Genomic DNA, 22,550 nt, shown 5'->3' on the forward strand with positions numbered 1-22,550 from the left:
GATCAATCTCTGATTGTAAAAGTTGGTAAAAATCTTCTATATCCTCTTCCTTGGCTCTGGTTGTTGGTGCATATACCTGAATGATAGTGGTATTCACTGGACTTCCTTATTCACTGGACTTCCTTATTCACTGGAGAAGCAATATATGTGGAAAAAATACTGAAGCTGCCAATGACTTCACCTTACTACAATCCACAATGAATACACTTAATAGCGGTAGTCAGGAGATCAAGGGGTAGTACATTGCACTGAAAAAGTCTGTTGTCAAGAATTTCTCCAAATTATTGAGGAACAGGGATATCAGTTTGAGGATTAAGGTGTGTGTGATTCAGGCCAGGCGCTTTTCAATTATTTGCTATACATCCGAAAATGGAACAATGAGTTAGACAGATATAAGACAATATTATCCCTTTGAGATGTCATGTTGTAAAATAGTGTTGAATATCCCATGGACTGCCAAAAGAACAAAGAGATATCTTGGAGAAGATGTAGCCAATTGCTCCTTGGAGGCCAAGGTTATAAAGCTTCATCTCACATACCTTGGGCATGTTACTAGGAGAAGCTATTTTTTTGGAGAGGGACGTCATGGTTTGAAAGGTGGAGGGTCAAAGAAAAAGAGGAAGATTTTCAATCAGATGGACTATCACAGTGACTACAGCAATGGGCTCTAGTATATTTAAGAGATTGTGAGGATGGCACAGGATGGGACAGGGTTCAGACCTGTTATTCTTTGGATGGTATGCGTCATACTCAACTTGATGGCACCCAATAACACCATGAAGTTCATTGACAGTCATCACCAGGTAATTTAAAAGCATGAAACAGAGTTGATGAGAACATAAATAATTAAAATGTATACATTTTCCTAATTTGATTTTATTTTATTTAATTTCAAAACATTGGGTTAAGGGGACAGAAGGGTAGAAGAATACAACAAAATTACACTTGTGGCCTTTAGACCACAAAGTTTCAATGCCTGCTTTAAATTATAATTTGATGGTAATTAAGAGCCAAAGTAATTTGTTTTCAAGTTCCACGTGGTTTTTGAGGGTGTTTTGGTTATATTTTTAGCAGATTTTTTTAAATTAAACTTTATATTTTTAGACAATTACATATTCTCTCATAATTGTTAGAGAGAGAGCATGCTCCATATATCCTCTATCCAGTTTACCACTAATGGTAGCCTCTTATGAAGCTATAGAAAAATGACATAATCCCCACAGTGACAAAATTCATATTCTTATTCTGGCATCTCCCCGCTTTCTTAAAATTATGTGTGTACCTACATATGTATCGAGTTCCATATAATTTTATCACAATGTCCAATAAATGTAAACATGAAGTTTATGAATTAGAAGTCTCTTTTTCTAAAGTTCTATTAGTTTTAGAAGTGTGGTGGTTTAGTGGAAAAGGAGTTGCACTACTAACCTCTCTGCCGTTTCAAATTCACCAGCCAGTCCATGGAAGAAATATGAACAGTGTTCTCATATTTGATGTACAGTCTTGGAAACTCAATGTAGAGCCATCTGTAGGCTCAATGGCAATGTGTTTTAGTAACCACGCTGTTCTCCCTCACAAACATGTATACATGATCGAAAGAAGAACATGTATTTCAAAACGGGTCATCGTTTTCAAACCAAGTTCGAACCATTTATCCAAGTTCTATCCTTAAATATTTTTATATCCTAGATGGACATCATGCTTGGGAGGGTGGAGGGACGCCTCAAGAGGGGAAGGCCCTCTAGGAGGTGGATTGATTCAGTGACTGGGGTAATCGGGATAGGAGTGTCAGAGACAGTGCGATTGGCACAGGACAGAGCAGAGTTTAGGGATGTTGTACATAGGGTCGCTATGAGTCGCAAACGACTCGACGGCACATAACAACAACAACAACAGATGTAGTTACGGAATTGTATCTATCTTTTTGTTTTGAAAAAGTATTTTAGTGTCTATAACTCAGCACTGCTTCCACATACTTGAGAAGTAGGACAGGGGTTTTCGTAATCTTAACTGTAATGGGAAAACAACAGTATCACTTAAAAAAAATCACTATATTTCTTAGAATTGTTACATTCACTGACCTTGTAAAATTAAAAATACAATTTAAATAATTAAGATTATACATTTAGTTATGTAATAGTACATAATGAAATTATAGAAGGTAAAATGGAGTTAAAACAGTTGCAAGACAAATTGCCCAATCCTTACACACGTTTACTACTTTTCATCACTCTAATGATTTACTATTTTTCTTTTCACTTTCCTATGTTATGCCAATATGCTGAGTATACTTCCTAGAACAGGAATACCTTCTTTTATTAATTGAATTGTGCTCCCTTAAAATGTGCATTTTAAATCCTAACCTTGATGCCTATAGTTTTAATCCCATTTGGAAAAGCGATATTTTACATTAATGAGGCAGGAATACTGTAGGATGTCTTGAGCTAATAGAGTAAAAGAGACAAAATGGACTAGATTAGCCAAAAAAGATGAGGGAGGATAGATGTCAAACCACGTGGAATTCCCCAACTGATATGTTTAAATCACTGTCTTTTGAGATGTAAAAATATTAGCGAAGCAAGAAAGGGGAGTAAAAGAGATGGAAAAAAGAAATTTCAGAAACTCCAAAGAGATCTGCCTCCAGAGCTCAGAGACAGTCTTCCCCAAGGGCCAGCACCCAGAATCCAGACATCTATTGCCCTAAACGATGAGAAAATAAAGCCATCCACTAGTGATATTTCTGTTGTAGCAGGACTGTGCAGCCAAGGTACCTTCATTTCTCTAATCCTCTTTAACCTCATTAAAGACTCAAATAAAATTTTCTAAATTAAAAGGATCCTTTGTCTTGAAGTAAAAGCTAATGGCATAATGTGAAGAAAATAATTTACTTTTTATTAAAATAACTACTTTATTAAAAAAGAAATTAAGAAAATGTTTTTTATAAAGAAAAATAAATGCCATTTTCCCATAATAAAAGGCACCAAAGATGTTATGTGCAGCTTTTCCCTTGGTACTGTGGCTTCTTACCCCTTTTTCCTTTTCAAAAAAAGGACATCATGATACAAATTCAGTTTCTGAATTCTAGACTTAAAAGTTTCTGGTTTCAGACCCTGGATGAATTTGAACCCAGAAAACTTGCCAGCAGACTATACTGGAGGTGTGTGTTTAATAACACACTGTTTAATAAGCACCTATGGTGCAGGCACACTGGGGTATCAGTACATGAGAGGGCAAGGCAGTGGCAAGCAGCTGAGGTGCAATCCTGAAGGCACAGAGTTTGAATCCACCAGTTGCTCCTGGGGAGATGGATGAACATTCTCATTCCCTGCTGTTAACTGCATCTGAAAACCTTGTCAGCTATGGTTGATTCAACTCCACAGTACACAGCAGCAGTGGGAAATGGCACTTGATCCAGCAGCTGTGTTTTACTTAGGCCAGCCTATCTCCTGCCTTGGGACCTGCATGTCTTCTAACCAGGGCTTTTCTTCCTTCTGTTACCTGTTGGCATACATTGCTGATAAAAATGGCCTTGTCTCTTGGGCCTGGGCTTTAGGAGATGAGAGATTATTCATCCTACTCAGGCTTTTAGGCCTGAGGGAAAGCTTACAAGATGATAATCTTTAATACATTGATGGCTATAATTTGCATTTTTGAATAATTTTCTAAGGAAAATATTATTAAGACTATTATCAATAACTTATTTTTAAAATAAAACATATGTATCAAATGTTGTTGTTGTTGTTATGTGCCGTCAAGTCATTTGCGACTCATAGCGACCCTATGTAGAACAGCCTTAATCCGTGCTCTATCCTGTGCCAATCTCATCGCCTCTGACAACCCATCCCGAGTACCCCAGTCACTGAATCAATCCACCTCATAGAGGGTCTTCCCCTCCTGCGCTATCCCTCTGTTCTACCCAGCATGATGTCCCTCTCTAAAGACCTGTCTCTCCTTACAACATGTCCAAAGTATGTCAGACGAAGCCCCAGAATCCCTGCCTCCAAGGAGCAACCTGGTTTAATCCTCTCTACGATGAATCTTGTTTGTTTTCTTGGCAGTCCATGGTACATTCAATACTGTTCTCCAGCACCACAGGTCAAAGGCGTCAATTCTCCTTCTCTCCTCCCTAGTCATTGTCCAACTCTCTGACGCATAACAACTGATTGCAAAAACCATGGCCTGTATCAGATGCACCTTAGTCTCCAGAGAGACACTGTTGCTCTTGAGTATTTTGAAGAGGTCCCTAACCACAGACTTTCCCATCGCAATATTTTTTTTTATTTCCTGGCCACTGGTGCCAAGAGTGTTGACCGTGCAATCTTCAGAGTTTCTTCTGACATCCATTTTTGTCTTTTCTTCCTCTTCTGTCTTTGTAATGACCGCCTGCACTCTGCCTGGACGATACATTTAACATCCTCCCACAACTCATCTGTTCTTCGCTCATTAGTGTTCAAGGCCTCAAACCTGTTCCTGAGATGATTCTGAAATTCAGGTGGTATGAAATTAAAGTCATATTTTGGCTTCTGTGGATTCGGTTTAATTTTCCTCAGCTTCGCTTGAACTTGCATATGAGTAGTTGGTGGTCTGTTCCACAATCAGCTCCTGGCCTAGTTTTCACAGCTGACTTTGGCAAATAACAATATGCTTGGAAAAGTAAGTGAATGAAGGGAAGGAAAACCTTCACTGAGATGGAGTTGACACAACGGCTGCAACAAAATGCTTAAACTCAGCAGAGATTGTAAAGATGGTGCAGAATCGGGGAGGGTTTCCTTCTATTCTATATAGGGTTGCTATGAATCCAAGGAGGATTTTTTCAAATATTTTGTTTGTGTCTCATTGTACAATATTCAATTTACATTGTGTTTCTTTCATGTGCATTGTGTTTTATATAATCATCCATATACATTAATTAATCACTGTTGATCTGTACCTACTATCACTACAACTTTTTAGTCCCCATTAAATTTGAGTAGTGGTGCTAAAAAAACAGTATTGAATATTCCAAGGACAGCTAGGAGAACAAACAGGTTCATCCTAGAGAGAGTGAGACCAAGCTGCTCCTTGGAGGCAAGGATTTCGAAGCTTCATCTGACATACTTTGGACATGTTGCAAGGAGGGATGAGTCTTTGGAGAGGGACGAGTCCTTGGATATGGACCTCATGTTTGGGAAGGTAAAGGGAACAACGCAGGAGGGGAAGAACCTGAATGAGATGGATTGACTCAGTGACTGGAGTAATGGAGATAAGTGTGTCAGAGGCAATGAGGTTGTCTCAAGATAGAGCAGGGTTCAGAGCTGTTATACATAGGGTCACCATGAGTTGCAAATGATTGGACAGCACATAAACATAACAACAAATCTTTCCTATTCCTTCATATTATTCCATTCACTTCCTAACCTAAGCAAGCCTAGAGATTTTACCCTTTCACTTTTCCTACTCCTTCTCTCATTCCCTTTTCCTTTTGAATGTTTATACATTTTTAACTATTTTTATAGTAATAATCTTTTGCTATATTTGTCTTTATGAGACAGAGTTACTTATAATGTTACCTATATTTTCCCATGTTAATTAGTATTTTACAAAATTGTTGTTCCTTAGTGTTGCGTAGTATTCCATTATGTGAATGTACCACACTTTTTCAATCCGTTTGTTTCATGATGAGCATTTAAGCTGTTTCCATCTACTTGCAATAGTGGCTAATACTGCTATGAACATAGGTGTATGCATCTCCATTTATGTCCACCTTGAGTTGATTTTTGTGAATGGGGTGAGATGTGGATCTTGTTTATGTTTTCTACAAGTGGATGTCCAGTTTTGGCAGCACCATTGTTGAAAGGTTGTAATTTTCCTTACTTGACAGGTTTTGAGTCCTTTTCAAATACCAATTGGCCAGCAGTGGATGGGTTAATTTCTGTGTTCTTGATTCTATTCCATTTGTCTGTATGTCTTTTATTTTAATTTTACCATTACCATGCAGTTTTAGTATTACTACAGCTGTGTAGGAGGGACCTGTGTAATAGAGCTATGGAGTTGAGACCAGGGAGTTTTCGTCTCACACCCCATTTTTATATTCCAGAAGTCCTTTTTTTTTAAATTCGGTGTCTTTTTCCATTCTAAATAGTACAACAAACTGCCTTGCCTGTCTTTTTGAAGGAGTTTGGTATTTGTGTTGGAATTGCTTTGAATTTGCAGTTTACTTTTGATATGATTACCATTTTCACCATGTTGAGTCTTCATATTCTATGGAAGCAATTTAACTCATTCTTTAGCCCTGCCTCACCTTAAAGTGTATGGGGCTGAACTATCAACATCTACTTAGGTTCCTCAGCCTCTCCAGAGGTTGCTCCCTGTGAACATAGTGGGCGAATCCTGCTCCCTCATCCGCATGCAGACAGAAAGACGCCATTCTCTTTATTCAGCATGCTCCTGAGGATGGTTTGTTATGTTGTTGGGTTCTTTTTGTTAAAAACAAATATAGAAATTTCCCCTTGAAGTATGTGGGTAGGGAAGCAAACTACCTGGTTGTGGCTTCAAATGCTGCTGGCAATACAATACTATGGGGAAATAATTTTATCTTTCTATTAATCTTATTACAGTACTAGATGTGAAATAGCTTTGTGAACTATAAAATCAAGTACAGTATTGAATACTGTGCTGCTGAAAAATATTAAACTGCAATTGTAGCTTTTAAAAAGTTACTAGAAAGCAGAGGTCAGAAGAGCATGGCAGGGAACTGTTTTCCCATTATGAATCTAAAATTACTATTTTAAGTAATAGAAGAATTTCTGATGATATGGTATGCAGCATTTTGCACTGCTAACTGCAAGGTCTGAAGTTCAAATCTACCAACTACTCCATGAGAAAGATGCATAGTCTTTTCCCACAGCCTCTGACACCCAATGGTCTGCGTGAGTTGAATCAACACGAAGCCAATGGGTTTGATGGATTTTTTTAAATCCTGCTTCTGTCCTGGTCCGAGCCTTGGATCTGGTTGGTGAAGCTGGTGAAGGTATCCATGGAGTCCAAACGCAAGGCGAGAATCAAACTTCTCCCAGGCTGTCAGCAAAAGAGTGCTGTTCTTTTCCCAAAGAAAGCATCAGTCCCAGATGACTTCGATGGAATAACTTTAGTAAGAAAGATGTCAGTAGTGCCTATTCTGAGTTACCTTTGACATACATCAGTGGAATTAACTCAGAAACTAAATCAAAACCAAATACAGTTGCTGTTGACTTAATTCCAACTCAGAGCATACTCATAGTAGTCATGAGGCTTCAATGGTTGTGAGCTTTTGGAAGCACGTCTCCAGGCCTTTCTTTCCAATCAGTTCTGTACCACTCAAATTGCCAATTTTTCATTAAGCAACTAAGTGGTTAAGAATTCGCTATGCCTAAAGGACCCTGCACAGATACCAGCACTACCACTTGCCTTTGTGTAGTTTTCAGCTCATGGCGATGCCATGCATGTTTCAGAGTAAACCTGTATGTCCATGGCTGATTTTTCAGAAGTAGATTTTCAGAACTTTTTATGTTCAAAATGTTTTTTTATTATATCTTTAATCTTCTGTTAACTTATTTTGTGGTTTATTGGCAGTTATACTAGTTATGTATTATTTTCTTTTATAAAAACTCTTCTTGGTCTACCTTCTATATTTTTTTCTTTAATTTATTGTAATTATTTCTTGTTTTAGCTTCCTATTCATCTCTATGTTACGGAATTTATACATGTCTAATTATTTTGCATTTTTTATATAAAGCTTTCCACCATTCTTAACTTTATTTCTTAGTTCTGTGAGCTGATATTCACACACATGAGATACTGTATTTCTGTTTTGTTTCTTCATAGATAGAGCAAGTGCATCATAATCCTTTTTAAAAGAAGTTGCTTAATATTTTTCTCAGTTCAACATCTTTTTTGTTTAAGGCTGAAAAAGTTTTCTATCTTCTTAAAAATGTATTTCTTATAGATACTTATGCAGTGCTGTACTAGTTTTCTGTTTTAGAAAAAAATTATTCATCTTTAAATGAATTTTTCCTGGACAAGCTCTATATAGTTAATTTATTTTGACGAGACTGTTCGTTACAGTTCTACACTGGCTGGTTTCCACAAAGACAAATTGATCTTCAGCTATCCCAAATTAAATGCACTTCTCGAAGTTAAATGACTTAACTATGTCATTCTGTGCCTAGCTCTGTCTTGCTACTTCTTTGAAACAAAACATTTCCTTTGGTGGAAACTTATTCTGGCAACATCTTGCCACAGTTTCTATACCCAGAGTTGCAACATAACAGATTTTTGTGCCCTGCATATTCAGGAAGAACTTTTTTCCTATACTTCTTCACAACTACACTTGGAATTTTTGGCACTGACATTTCCCTTTTTGATCTTTTGTCTCTGTTTGTTTTCAGAGGATCAAGTCCAACCTCATAAACTCTTAGAGAGCCCATACGTATTTTGGTCACTAAGTATCATTCCACTTTGTTTTGGAGTCTGGAGCTTGATGTGTTTTCTTTGAGCAATGATATCAGTCTAGAGACTAAGGTTCACCTGATTCAGGATTTAATCTTCTCAATTAATTGCTAAGTGTCAGAGAGCTGGACAAGGACTAGGGTTGACAGAAGAAAAATTGATGCCTCTGAGTTGTGGTGCTAGAGAAAAGTACTGACTATACCATGGACTGCTATGAGAACAAAAAAATATTTATCCTGGAGAGAGTGAAACTAGGCTATTTCCTGGAGACAAGGATTTTGAAACTCTGTCTTATGTATTTTGGACATGTGTTCAGAAGAGACCAGCCTCTGGAAAAGGGCATCATACTTGGAAAAGTGGAGGGGCAGTGCAGGAGAGAAAGACCCTGGATGAGATGGACTGACACAGTAACTGAAATAATGGGAGTAGGTATGTCAGAAGCAGTGATATTGGTTCAGGATAGAGCAGAGTTCGGAGCTATTGTACATAATGTCACTGAGTTGCAGGTGACTTAATGGCACACAGCAACAAAAACATTACTTTTTAATGGGAGCTCTGGTGGCCTTGTGGTAAGAAGCTGTGCTACAATCTCAAAGGCATGAATTCACCAGCTGCTCCATGGAAGAAGGATCAGTCTCCTCCCACGTATGTACTGCCTCTGAAAACCTACCGGATGCTCAGCTATGTTTTGGTTCAGAATTGATGGTGGTGCTCAACAACAGCATTGCTTTTTTAATAACTATAGTCAGAAATGATCAACATTTTCTCTCTGCATTTATTCAGTTTAGTAATAGCCTCAATACGAACACTCTTTGGCAAGTCAGAACCAACTCATATAACTGACCGTCAGTGGGTTTTGAAGACTGTAAATCACTTGGGGGATTCACCCATCTTTCTCTCATGGAGACACTGATGAATGTGACCCACCAGAGAAGTGCTGTTAAGTTCACAGGGCAACTCCTATGGACTACATCTCCAGGGCACCCTGCTTTAATAATATTTGATAAATTTATACAGATATGCAAGTATCTCAAAAAAACAAATTCTAGAACCTTTCTATCACTTCATAAGTCATCATTGCTGTTACAGTCAACTACTTATTGGGGTTTAATAGTTCAGTTTAAGAAATAGAAATTCCTGATTTTAATCTTTTTAGCAATTCCCTGTGCTGTCTTTTCATAATTTAGAAATCTAACAGGAGTAATGGAAGCTTAATAAACTAGATTAATAATATTATAAACTTTTCCTCTTAGCATTTATTCTTCCTATCTTTATTTTTTCCACATTGTTTTATAGGTTCTCAAATAAGTCCTTTCTCACAGGGTGAAATTATGGGTGCTACATTTAAAAGTACTGGGGCTGGTCAGGACTCACTGATGTTAATTGCTGCTCTTATTTTGTTATCGTGAACTGATTTTCTCTTTTAATATCTGGACTGCATTCAGGTTGTGGAGGTACCATGGATGATAGCACTTGAAAAGAGAGGACATTAACCAAAGTTAGGAGAAGAATAATTATTTCAAATAACCCAGTATTGTTTTAAATTTATATTTTACAGTTTTTCTTAAGAGAAAGTTTCCTCAATCAGAATTCAGTGTGTTAAGTGACAAAGCTGTCGATAAAGGTTCCAATTTTAATTGCTCTGTTACACTCAGTAGACCATTGGATAAGTAACTGAACCCCTTTGAACCTTTGTTTCCTGAATTCTCACCATAATTTGTTTTTCTGACAAATACTGATGACTCCAGATCGAAGAAGGTACCGCAGTGACATGTGAGGTAAATTGAATTTTGAGTTGATGTGGTTAAACAGGTCACTTTCCTAGGCATATCCATCTTGAATAGAGGTGGGGAAAGTGAACAAGCCAACCACAGTGTACTGCTCTCATCCTGTGAAGATTCCTATCTCAACAAATAAAAATCAGAAAGGGGTCAATTGTTTAAATATTTGAGCATATTGTTGTTGTTGTGTATCATCAAATTGGAATCAACCCATAACAGACCCTTTGGCAGATTTTCAAAGACAGCTAATTTCACGAGAGGAGATTGTCCATCCTTCTCTCACAGAGCACACGGTGATTTGAATCAAATGCTCCCAGGATTGCAGTGCAGCTTCTTGCCACTAGGCCAGCAGAGTCACTGTTATTTATATATAATTACTCAAAAGACCAAGAAGCTGTTTTCTGAAGAGAACAAGATATGGTTTGATATATGGAACTCTCTCTGGAGTATATCTTTTCCTCATACCTATTCAGTCTGTACACTTAGAAAATAATTCCTGTACCCAGACTTCATGAAGAAGAATGTGACATCAGGATTGGTGGAAGAATCATCAACAATCAGATGACACAACCTTGCTTGCTGAAAGCAAGGGGGACATGAAGACCTTTTTTGCAGAAGATCAAACCCTTCAATGTGGATTGTGTCTTAACAATAAAAAGGCAAGAGTATTTGTCACTGAGCTAGTCGGCACTGTCATGATAAATGGAGAAAGAATTGAAACTGTTAATTATTTTATCTTGCTTGGATCCACAATTAATACCAACAGTGGTACCAGTAGTCATGAGATCAGGAGACATACAGCATTGGGAAAGTTTACTGTCAGGGACCTCTTCAAAATTCTGAAGAGCAATGTGAATTCTGAAGAGCCCAAGGTGTGCTTGATTCAGGCCATGGTTTTTTCAGTCACTTGCTATGCAACTGAGAGCTGGAAAGCAAGTAAGAATGACAGAAGAATTGAGGCCTTTGAGTTGTAATGATGGAAAAGAATGCTGAGTATCCAATGAGCTTCCAAAAGAACAAGCAAGCATGTCTTAGAAAAGATGTGACAGTAGTGTTCCTTGAAGGCAAGGATGGCAAAGCTTCATCTCTCATACTTCGAACAAGTTGCTAGGAAAGGCTTTTCTTTGGAAACATAAGGGAGGAGGGCCAGTGAAAGAGAGGAAGACCTCTATTGAGATGAATTGACAAGAGACTGCAGCAATGGGCTCAAGTGTATCAGACAGAGATGGTGAAGATGACACAGAATAGGACAGGATTCAGATCCACTGTTCACAGGGTTGCTGTGAGTGGTACTCAACTCGACACCTAACAACAACAAAAAACAACAAATTCAAAAGACACATTGCATTTGGGCAATCTGCTGTCAGGGACCTCTCCAAAGTGCTAAAGAGCAACAATGTCTGAAGAGTGCCTGAGCCAAGATATGATATTTTCATTATTTCCTGTTCATTTGAAAGTTGGACAGTAAATAAGAATGACAGAAAAAGAATCCATGCCTTTGAATTTTAGTTTTGGACAACAGTACTGAATATCCCATGACCTTCCAAAAGAACAAAGGAGTACGTCTTGGTAAAGCCCAACATCTCCAGAGTACTGAAGAGCAACGATGTTAATCTGGAGGCTAAGATGTGCCTGATCGAGCCAGTTATGTGCTGTGTTTAAGAAAGCTGGGCAGTGACTAGGGATGATAGAAAGAGAGTTGATGCCTTTGAACTATGATGCTGGAGAAGAGTATTTCATATACTATGATCCGTTAAGAGAACAAACAGATTCATCCTGTTGTTGTTAAGTGTCATTGAGTCATAGGCTACTTATCGCGACCCTACTAATGAAAGTCCTCAACACTTGTGTGACTTTCATCCTTTCTCCAGGTTCTTAGGGTTTCTGGAGGCAAGCTATTCCAGAAGTGGATGCCACTCCTGCTACCAAGCTTGTTTTAATTGGGGAACTCTACCAAACACTGTCTGCCATGGGTAACCATTATTGCATTTGACACATCAGTATCACAGTGTTCAGCTTTACAGCAACCACAAGTTACCTCTGTACAGCAAGTGAACACACCAGGGTTACATGACCTAGAAGAATGTTTGAACAAAAACAATGAAGAACAAGCCTGAAGGCCGTGGATTAAAAGTCACCCACCTTTAGCTTGGTAGCATCACTTTCAGTCTACTAGGCCAACTGATCTCTCTCTATGTTGATGTTTTTGTTGTTAAGTGCCTTCATGTCGTAGGCAACTCGTAGCGACCATATGAACGAAAGGCCTCAAAACTTGTGTGACTTTCATCCTTTCTCCGGATTCATAGGGTTTCTGGAGGCAAGCTATAACTAAAGTGTTTCATCCTAGAGAGGGTGAAACTAGGCTGCTCTTTGGAGGCAAAGATTCTGAAGCTCCATCTAATATACTTTGGGCATGTCGCAAGAAGGGACCAGTCCTCGGGGAGGAACATTATGCTTGGAAGGATAGAGGGACAACAGAAGACCGTCAATGAGATGGATTGACTCAGTGACTGGAGTAATGGGGTTGGTGTGTCAGAGACAGTAAGATTGGCTCAGGATAGAGCAGAGTTCAGTGCTGTTGTACATAGGGTCTCAATGAGTCACGGACACATAACAACTGAGACTCCTTAAAGACAAAGATGGTGAATCTTTGTCTCACATATTTTGGACATGTTGTCAGGAACCCAAGTCAATCCACTTCCTCTTCTATTTCCCCCCCCTTGATTCTCTAGTTTATCAAACATTATATTCCTCTCAAGAGACTGATCTTTCATGATGATAAGTAAGAATTATTCTAGCTGTTTTTTTCTAAACCAGATTTGTTTGTTCATCAGCAGTCTTCAGTATATTCATTATTTTCAATAAAAAGATACTCCTTATCCTGTAACACCTTTATGAAATTGTGCAGCATTGTACACTTCAGTGTTACTAATCAAACTGGATAAAGCTCCAGTTTAGTGCTGAACTCTGAGATTGTGTATTCTTAATGATATAAAACATGCCTTAAGAGAATAGTTGAAAATAATCAATACTATCTAAAGATATTATAATTAATAGTCTATATACAGTCATAATTTTTTTTTAAAAATCTTCCATTCAAAGAAAAAAGCATGGAAAAAGACATATAGCAAAATATGGAAGCAATTTAGGTAAAAATAATACTACAAAAATGAAGACTTAACAGCCTATTGTAGTTTATTACTTTAATTTTGTGTAATGTTGTTCAACGTTAAAATAATTGATTATGCTTTTCCAAAATTTGATGCAAGAGAACTGCTGCCTCCTGAATTAAGTCCAAAATTCTCAAAATATTCACCATAATATTTTTAAAAATCAGATAGTATTGATTTGAAATTTGAGTATAGAAAATAATCTCTAATTAAGACACTGAGGGTAAAGACTATGCCTGGATATTAGATTCAACTTTCTTTTAGGTCACTTTATCTAGGAAAATGTCTGTGATATCTTTTCTTTTTCTATTTACTTCTCCCTCTGTCCGTTTCAAATACATATGTAAACAAACCTATATACATACAAGAAAAGCCTGCCTAATTCTTCAAGAATGTATTTGCATACTTTTAAAATAAAGTAGCTATTCTTCTTTTTTTAAAAATGAATTAACTAGAATATCAATATACTTTAAAGAATGTTTATGGAGTCAGTGAATATCTGTGGAGTCTTTATTTTATTCCTTTGTAATTTGATAGGTTGACGATTGCACAAATGCATATACGTGGCTACCATCTGGATAAAATAACAAAGAACAGTAAAAAGTTGGCCAATCCCTCTCCAACTTTCCTCAGTTTGGGTTACTATTCTAACAACAATTGTATAGGTTGCTATTATGTGTTTCTTAACTTCATATAAATGTAATGATGAAGAATGCATTATTTTGAATACGGTTTATTTAACTTGATCACGTATTTGTGAAATTCATCTGTATAGCTGTCATAGTAAATTTGTTTCAATCGATATATTGCTTTCCATTATATTAATAAATAATATTTATTTTTTTCTATTGTGGACAGCATTTGGTTGTTTTCAGTTATGCAAAAAAAAAATTGAGCCTAATATTAGGGCATAGTCTTTGAATACGAGAGGAATATCTATCTATGTTTTCGCTGATTGTGAAAAAACACTTGATTGTGTGGATTGCGGCAAATTGTGGCTAACCTTGAGAAGAATGAAATCCTAAAACACTTGATTGTGCTTATGTGAAACCTATACTTGGACCAGGAAGAAGTGCTCAGAACAGAGCAAGGAAACACTGCATGGTTCAAAATCAGGAAAGGAGTGTGTCAGGAACACATCCCACTGCTACGCCTTGTAAACTTTATGTGGAACAGATCATTCACTAGGTTGGGTTTAATATGGAGGAATGTGCATTAGAATTAGAGGAAGAGTAATCAACAGCCTGAGATAAGCAGATGACACAATCTTGCTTGCTAAAACTGAAGAGGAACTGACCTGAAGTGCTAGCTATAGAAAGTCAAGAACTATAGTCTTCAGTATAGATTGAAGCTTAACATCAAGAAGACAAAAATTCTCATGACTGGACCAACTGGCAGCAACCATATTAGATGGAGAAGAGATTGAGACTGTTAACAATTTCAGCTTGCTCAGCTCTACAATCAACACTTGGAACCAGCCTACAGGAAATCAAAACACAAATCGCATCGGGCCAGGGGCCTTTCTAGAATACTGAGAAGCAATGATGTCTGTCTAGAGACTAAGATCAGCCTGATTCAGGCCATGGTCTTCAGAATTACTTGCTATCCATCAGAGAGCTGGACAATTGTGAAGGATAACAGAAAAGAATTGATGGCTTTGGGTTGTGGTGCTGGAGAAAAATATTGAACATACCATGTACCACCAGGAGATTATAAAGGTCTGTCTTAGAGAAAGTGAAACCAAGTTTCTACTTGGAGGCAAAGATTTTGAAGCACACTCTCACATACTTAGGGCATGTGGTCAGGCCAGGAGGGATTGACCCCTGGGGAAGGACATCATGCTTGGAAGGGTAGAGGGACCCTGGATGAGATGGGTTGACACAGTAACTAGGGTAATGTGGGTAAGTGTGTCAAAGTCAGTGAGACTGGCTCAGGTTAGGTCAGGGTTTAGAGTTATCATACATTGGGTTGCTATAAATCACAGGACAGTCAACAGCACATAACAAAATCAACAACATTGTGAATAATGTTACTATTAAACTGCGTATTCATCCCTAGTCATTGCCTAGCTTCTGACGCATAGCAAGCATTTGCGAAGACTATGGCCTAGACCAGGCACGTCTTTGTCTACTAACATCATTGCTCTTCAGTACTCTGGAGAGGTTGCTGACAGACGTTCGCAATGCAATTCATCTTGATTTCCTGGCTGCTGGTACCAAGAGTGTTGATTGTGGAGCCACGCATACTAAAGCTGTTAACAATCTCAATCTCAATCTCGTCACTATCTATCATAATGCTGCCAATTGTCCCAGTGGTGAGAATCTTTGTTTTCTTGATGTTGAGTTCCTATTCGTACTGAAGGCTTCAGTTCTTGACCTTCTGCAGCAATCGCTCAAGTCCTCCTCAGTTTCAGTAAGTAGAATTGTGTCATCTGCATAACACAGGTTGTTGATGAATCTTCCTCCAGTTCTGATGCCATATTTCTCCTAATATAACCCAGAAACCTGGTTGATTTGCTCTGTGTATATATATATTGAAAAGGTATGGAGATAAGATACATCCCTGTCATACACCCTTCCCAATTTTGAACCACGCAGTGTTGCCTTGCTCTGGTCTGATGACTGCCTCCTGGTCCAAGTATAGGTATTGCATAAGCACAATTAAATGTTCTAAGATTCCCATGCTTCTCAGAGTCAGGCACAGTTTGTAGTGATCTACACAGTCAAATACCTTTGCATAGTCAATGAAACACAGCTATATATTCCTCTGGTACTCTCTGACTTCAGCCAAGATCCATCTAATAATAGCTATAATATCCCTAGTACCATGGCCTTTTCTAAACCTAGCCCACAACACTAGAAGTTGATGTACTATTCTGGTCATTTTTTAATAATTTTCAGCAGCGTCTTGTTTGCAGGTGATATTAATGATATTGTTTGATAATTTCCACTCTCTTGTGTCACCTTTCTTTGGAATGGGAACAAATATAGATCTCTTCCAATCAGGTGACCAGGTAGTTGTCCTCCAGATTTCTTGGCACAAGTTAGTGAGTGCATCCAGGGCAGCCTCTCTTTGTTACAATATGCCAGTAGATATGTCTTCAATTTCTAGAGCCTTCTTTTTTGCCAATTCTTTTAGAGCAGCTTGAACTTCTTCCTTCATGGACAGGCTCTTGCTTATACATTGTTTCATAAAGTTCTTCTGTGTCAGCCAATTCCTTTTGGCACAGTAACTCTGTATACTCCTCCCATCTTCTTTTAATATTTCCCTGATAATTTCTTATTCTGCCCAAAGCGTGCTTAAGTATTGCAACTCGAGGCTTGAATTTGTTCTTCAATTCCTTTAGCATAAGAAATGCTAAGCAACTTCAGCCCTTTTGATTTTTTTACTCCAGCTCTTTGCGTATTTCATAATACTTTGCTTTGTCTTCCCAAGCTGTCCTTTGAAATCTTCTATGACTCACGGCAACCCTATATACAATACCCTACCCTATCCTGAGCCAATATCACTGTCTCCAATATGCCTATCCCCATTGCCCTACTTACTATATTTCATGTAATCTGCAGTCTTCCTCTCCTGTGCTGTCTTTCCACCCTTTTCATCTGGGGTCTTCCTCTCCTGTGCTGTCTCTCCACCCTTCCAAGCATGATGTCCTTCCTTTTACAAGGACTGGGTCTTCCTGGCCCTGTGCCCAAAGTATGTGAGATGAAAATTAAAAATCATAGTCTCCAAGGAGGAACTTAGTTTCACCCTTTCCAAGACATACCTGTTTGTTCTCTTGATTGTCTATGTTCAAGACTTTTCTCTAGCACCACAACTCAATGGCATAAATTCTTCTGTCATCTGTAGTCATTATCCAGCTTTTGGAAGCAGAGCAAGTAATTGCAAAGACCACAGCCTGAATTAGGCTCATCTTAGTCTCTAGACTGACATTTTTGGTCTTCAGCGCTCTGGAGAGATCCTTGACAGTGGATTTTCCTAACACAATTTGTCTTTTGACTTCTTGACTGTTAGTGCAAAGTGTGTTGATTGTAGACACAAGAAAGCCAAAATTGTTAACAACCTCAATCTCTTCTCCATCTATGATGGTGCTACCAATTTTCCCAGTGGTGAGAAATTTTGTGTTCTTGATGCTGGGCTTCAATCCATAATAAAGACTGCAGTTCTTGATCTTCTTCATAAATGCCCCAGGTCCTCCTCGATTTTAGCAAGCAAGGTTGTATTTCAACATATTCATCTTCATATGTCAAGTGATAAGTTGTCAAATCTCTATTTTGTTTCTTAGCTATTCTAAAAGGTTATCATTGTTATTTTCATTTTGCTTTTTCAGTTCTTACTATCTTGTTTCTCTTCTAATGTGATTTATCTATTTTTGCTGAATCACGCAGAAATTATATTCTTATGAAAATCTCATTAGTTCAGCAGAAACAAGAGACTTGTTTAAAAAAAAGTAAATGCTACTGCTACCACTTCATAATAACTAAGAAATTTACATAACTCCTAGCCATCTCACTAAGAGAGCTCTGGTGAACTAATCCATTGAGGGTTTCACTTCTATCCCAAAGACAACTCCTCTTTGACACTTTGAATCCATCACTAGAGAAAAGAAATCTCCTTGAATGCAATTTAAAACCTCTGAAAACTTGGTGGAGGATCATCAATGAGTTGATTCCAATTTGATGACAGTGAGTTTTAATTTGCTAGGGTAATAATTGTAAAAAGCTAAAGAAATGTTTGTATACAAAGAACATCATACTAGTGTGTTTACCAATAAGCAGAATTGGGAGGAGAAAATAGAAAATTAATTAATTGATAATGACAACTTATTCCTATGGGTGAAAGAAAAGATTGAACACTGTCTATTATATGTAATATTATGGAACAAAACCTGCATGAAAGATTGAAAACAATCACTTGCTTTGTAAAATTTCACTCAAATAACAATAAAATATTTCCCCCTCATGTTTCATAGTATTAATAGATGATTAATCTAGGCATCTAGGCAGTTCCCCCTTGGAGACCTTTGGGGAAATGGCATTCAGATAGGGACTTGGGCTAGAGATGATTTCTTCATTCATTTAGTATGGGGCTGCCACAACAGATGGGACTAAGTGGACATATCTCTTTCTATATCTCTATGTCTTTCCATGTGGTTAGCTTGGGCTTCCTCACAGCATAGTAGACTCCAGGTCCTACCTGGTTTCTACAGAGTAACAGTTCATATAGACAGTAAATAGAAACTGAAAATCTGGGAATTGGTATAGTGTCACTTGTGATGTATTCGATTAGCAGATCACTCAGATTCAAGAAAAGGAGACACAGAGCTCACCTCCAAATGCATGGAATGTCAACAAATTTATTGCCACAAATCTCCCACAAGTTCTTATATGTCAAAGCTGGGGAGGGTGTTGTTTTGGGTTTGTGGTGTGTGCTTTATTTTTTTAAAATTTCATTTGTTTTGCTTTTTAGTTATATTTTAGACATCTCTTGATTAGAATAAACTTGATCTATAGCTTGATTGAATATAGAAGTCATTAATTTTCTTCCTTGTGGTCTTGCTGGGCAGGGCACAATTATTTTTCATTATTGAGTGTTGCTATGGAGAATCCTGTGGTGAAAGTAACTTTTTCCTACTTATAACGAAATTGAAATTTGTTTACTTTGGTTGTTTTAAAGCCTAATTGGACATAGATATGCATCTTGTGTTATTTTAAGGCCAACTTATATAAAACTTTTGACTTTTTCTCTTCTAGATTTCTGTCTACTTCCTCAGGCATATTTTATGTGCAAACTTTTTATCTCCTTTATTATATATCCATACTACTAGACCTACATGCCAAGATATATTGAAATATAAATAGACCTCTGTAAACTTTTAATTTGATTTTCATACTTTTGTTATTTTGTAGCATTCTGTCAATCTCCCCAATTGTCCAAAAATCTATTTTTTGTTTCTTCTAATATTTCTGTAATTGTTTTGTTTCTTGGTTTTGTTTTATATAGCCCTACAGGTTCAGTTTTTATCCTACTTATATATTCATCTATCCCTTGATTTCTTTTCCAGAACTGCATTTATTGTGTTTATCTGTAATATTTACCTGTCTCTGGAATGTATTTTTCAATGCATTTTCAGATATCATCACTGTTACTTCTTTCTTCCTTCTCTTACTTCTTTCTCTTCTCTCTTCCTTTATTTACCTCTCTTTTCTTGAATGGGTTTGGTGGAGATTTCTTAATTGACTGGCTATATTGTGATATGCTACAGACTAGAAGAGCCAGCCAACATCTTGAAGTATGATCTACTGTCTGTGAATATTTCCTCATTTGTTTCTGCCTGACAAAAATGACAATGTCTACATAGCAGGAAGCCTTTCTGGCACATAAAGATATCGAGTATGTCACGTTTGCTTAAGGTACTTTAGGTCAGTATAGTTTTTCCTCCGTAAAAAAGTAAGACTTACCAGGTGCTTACTTTCTGTAAAGATGATGTGGTACAATGTTCAATGAAATGTAAGTCTCCTTCAGTGAATATGAATATACCATGGACTACCAAAAGAACAAAGAAATATATTTTAGAATAAGTGTAGTCAGAAAGCTTCTTAGAAGCAAGGATAGTGTGACTTCATCTCACATACTTTGGACATATTGTCAGGAAAAACTAGTCCCTAGAGAAAGACTTGCTTGGTAGAGGAGAGTGTCAGTGAAAAAGAAGGTGGTCTCAAGAAGAGAGATTAACACAATGGCTTCAATAATGGGCTTAATCACAGGCAGTCCTGTGCTTAAGACAAGGTTTCATTATGTTGTACATACATTGGATGAATCTGAGTCAGAATTGATTAAAGGCACCTAACAACAATAACCAGAAAATTGCCTAATATTATTGTCTTCCAAGAAACAGAGGTTTCATCTCATAGGATGAACCACCTTGTGAAAACCCATGCTCTGCTCTTTCTGCCCAACATAAATAGAGATCTATGCCTCTCTTCCAGCTCACATCTCTCGGTGGTCCATTATGGATGTTATGGCACATTTAACCCTGGTTTTCTTTGATATTTTTGGCTGAATTTTGTGAGAATAGAGAGTCAGAGGCTATTTCTTTAAAAAAATCTCTAACTAGAACTTTAGTTTCAGTATTTGGAAATATAAAAATTTTAAAGTATTCTCTTTGTAAATCTAAATTTCACAAATAATTTATGTTACAAAATAATATAGAAATAATTTTAACTGTTTAAATATTTAAGGTTTACAGCTTTAAAAATTATCTTAATAATTGTATTTCCTTTTACTTTCCAGATGCAGCAACTTTTTCATGAAAATTATGAACACAACAGAAAAGGTTATATCCAAGACCTACATAACAGCAAAATCCATGCAGCCATAACACTTCATCCCAACAAGAGGCCAGCATACCAGTACAGGCTACATAATTACATGCTCAGCCGCAAAATTTCTGAACTTCGCTACAGAACCATCCAGCTCCACCGGGAGAGAACCCTGATGAGCAAGCTCAGTAATAGTGAAGTGAGCAAAGAAGACCTGCAGTTGGGAGTGATGCCTTCTTTCAACCACTTCCAGCCTAGGGAGAGAGAAGAAGTGATAGAGTGGGAGTTCCTCACAGGAAAGCTCCTTTACTCTGCAGCTGAGAATCAGCCACCTCGACAGAACATTAACAGCATCCTAAGAACAGCTCTGGATGACACGGTGCTACAGGTAATGGAGATGATCAATGAGAATGCCAAGAGCAGAGGACGCCTCATTGACTTCAAGGAAATCCAGTATGGTTACCGCAGGGTTAACCCCATGCACGGCGTGGAGTATATTTTGGATTTACTCCTCTTATATAAAAGACATAAGGGGAGGAAATTGACTGTCCCAGTGAGACGCCATGCCTACCTTCAACAACTGTTCAGCAAACCTTTCTTCAGAGAAACCGAAGAGCTAAATGTCAACAGTCTTGTGGAGAGTATTAACAGTGACACTCAGTCATTCTCCTTTATATCGAATTCTTTAAAGATGCTGTCATCTTTGCAAGGTGCCAAAGAAATGGGAGGGCGTAATGAAAAGAAAATACATATTCTTGTTCCTCTCACGGGGAGGTATGACATTTTCTTGAGATTCATGGAGAATTTTGAAAGTATTTGTCTTATCCCAAAGCAAACTGTAAAGCTGGTCATCATCCTTTTCAGTAGGGATTCTGGCCAAGATTCGAACAAGCATATTGAGTTGATAAAGGAATATCAGATTAAGTACCCTGATGCAGAAATGACCCTGATACCCATTAAAGGAGAGTTCTCCAGGGGTCTCGCTCTTGAAATGGCTTCTTCTCAGTTTGATAATGACACTTTGCTGCTATTTTGTGATGTTGACTTGATCTTCAGAGGAGACTTTCTCCAACGATGTAGAGACAATACAGTTCAGGGAGAGCAGGTCTACTACCCCATCATCTTCAGTCAATATGATCCAAAGGTAGCCAATGGTGGCAGTCCTCCCTCTGGTGATGATTTCATCTTCTCAAAGCAGACCGGATTTTGGAGAGACTATGGATATGGAATCACTTGTATTTATAAAAGTGATCTTCTCGCTGCAGGTGGATTTGATACCTCAATACAAGGCTGGGGACTAGAAGATGTAGATCTCTACAATAAAATTATTCTGTCGGGCTTAAAGCCCTTCAGAAGTCAAGAAGTGGGAGTGGTGCATATTTTCCACCCAGTTCATTGTGATCCTAACTTGGACCCTAAGCAGTACAAGATGTGCTTAGGATCTAAAGCAAGTACTTTTGCTTCAACCATGCAACTGGCTGAACTCTGGTTAGAAAAACATTTGGGTGTCAGGTACAATCGAACTCTCTCCTGACAGTCCAGGCAACACATATTGCCTTTTTTGTAAGGGGAGTTTACCTCATTGTTGGTTATAGTTATTTTAATTTTATTATTATTATTAATATTATTGTTATTTTATTTTGTTTTCCTGGTCATAAACTACTCTTGGTTGTCTTCCAAAGAGTGTTTGTTGACCTCAAGCAAGAAGAGTCTGCAGTTCACTGATATTTCAGATTTCTACTGAAGTCAACAAGTATTACTTTTTATATCTTTATTCAAGATTTGTTGAAATCATGGCAATCAAATGACTA

General features: G+C 37.6%; 1 protein-coding gene across 1 annotated transcript in view; it reads left to right on the forward strand.

Annotated features, from left to right (window-relative positions):
• Positions 1 to 22,273, forward strand: part of CHSY3 (chondroitin sulfate synthase 3) — a 414,261-nt gene extending 391,988 nt beyond the window's left edge. The window contains exon 3 of the mRNA XM_006886016.1: positions 20,711 to 22,273. Within this exon, the coding sequence (XP_006886078.1) occupies positions 20,711 to 22,273 (1,563 nt within the window). The remainder of the gene's footprint in view (positions 1 to 20,710) is intronic.
• The last annotated feature ends 277 nt before the right edge of the window (positions 22,274 to 22,550 follow it).

Source organism: Elephantulus edwardii, unplaced genomic scaffold (genome assembly GCF_000299155.1).
Source record: "Elephantulus edwardii isolate Elephantulus edwardi_28Jun2011 unplaced genomic scaffold, EleEdw1.0 scaffold00046, whole genome shotgun sequence".
In the NCBI taxonomy this organism is placed as follows: Eukaryota; Metazoa; Chordata; class Mammalia; order Macroscelidea; family Macroscelididae; genus Elephantulus; species Elephantulus edwardii.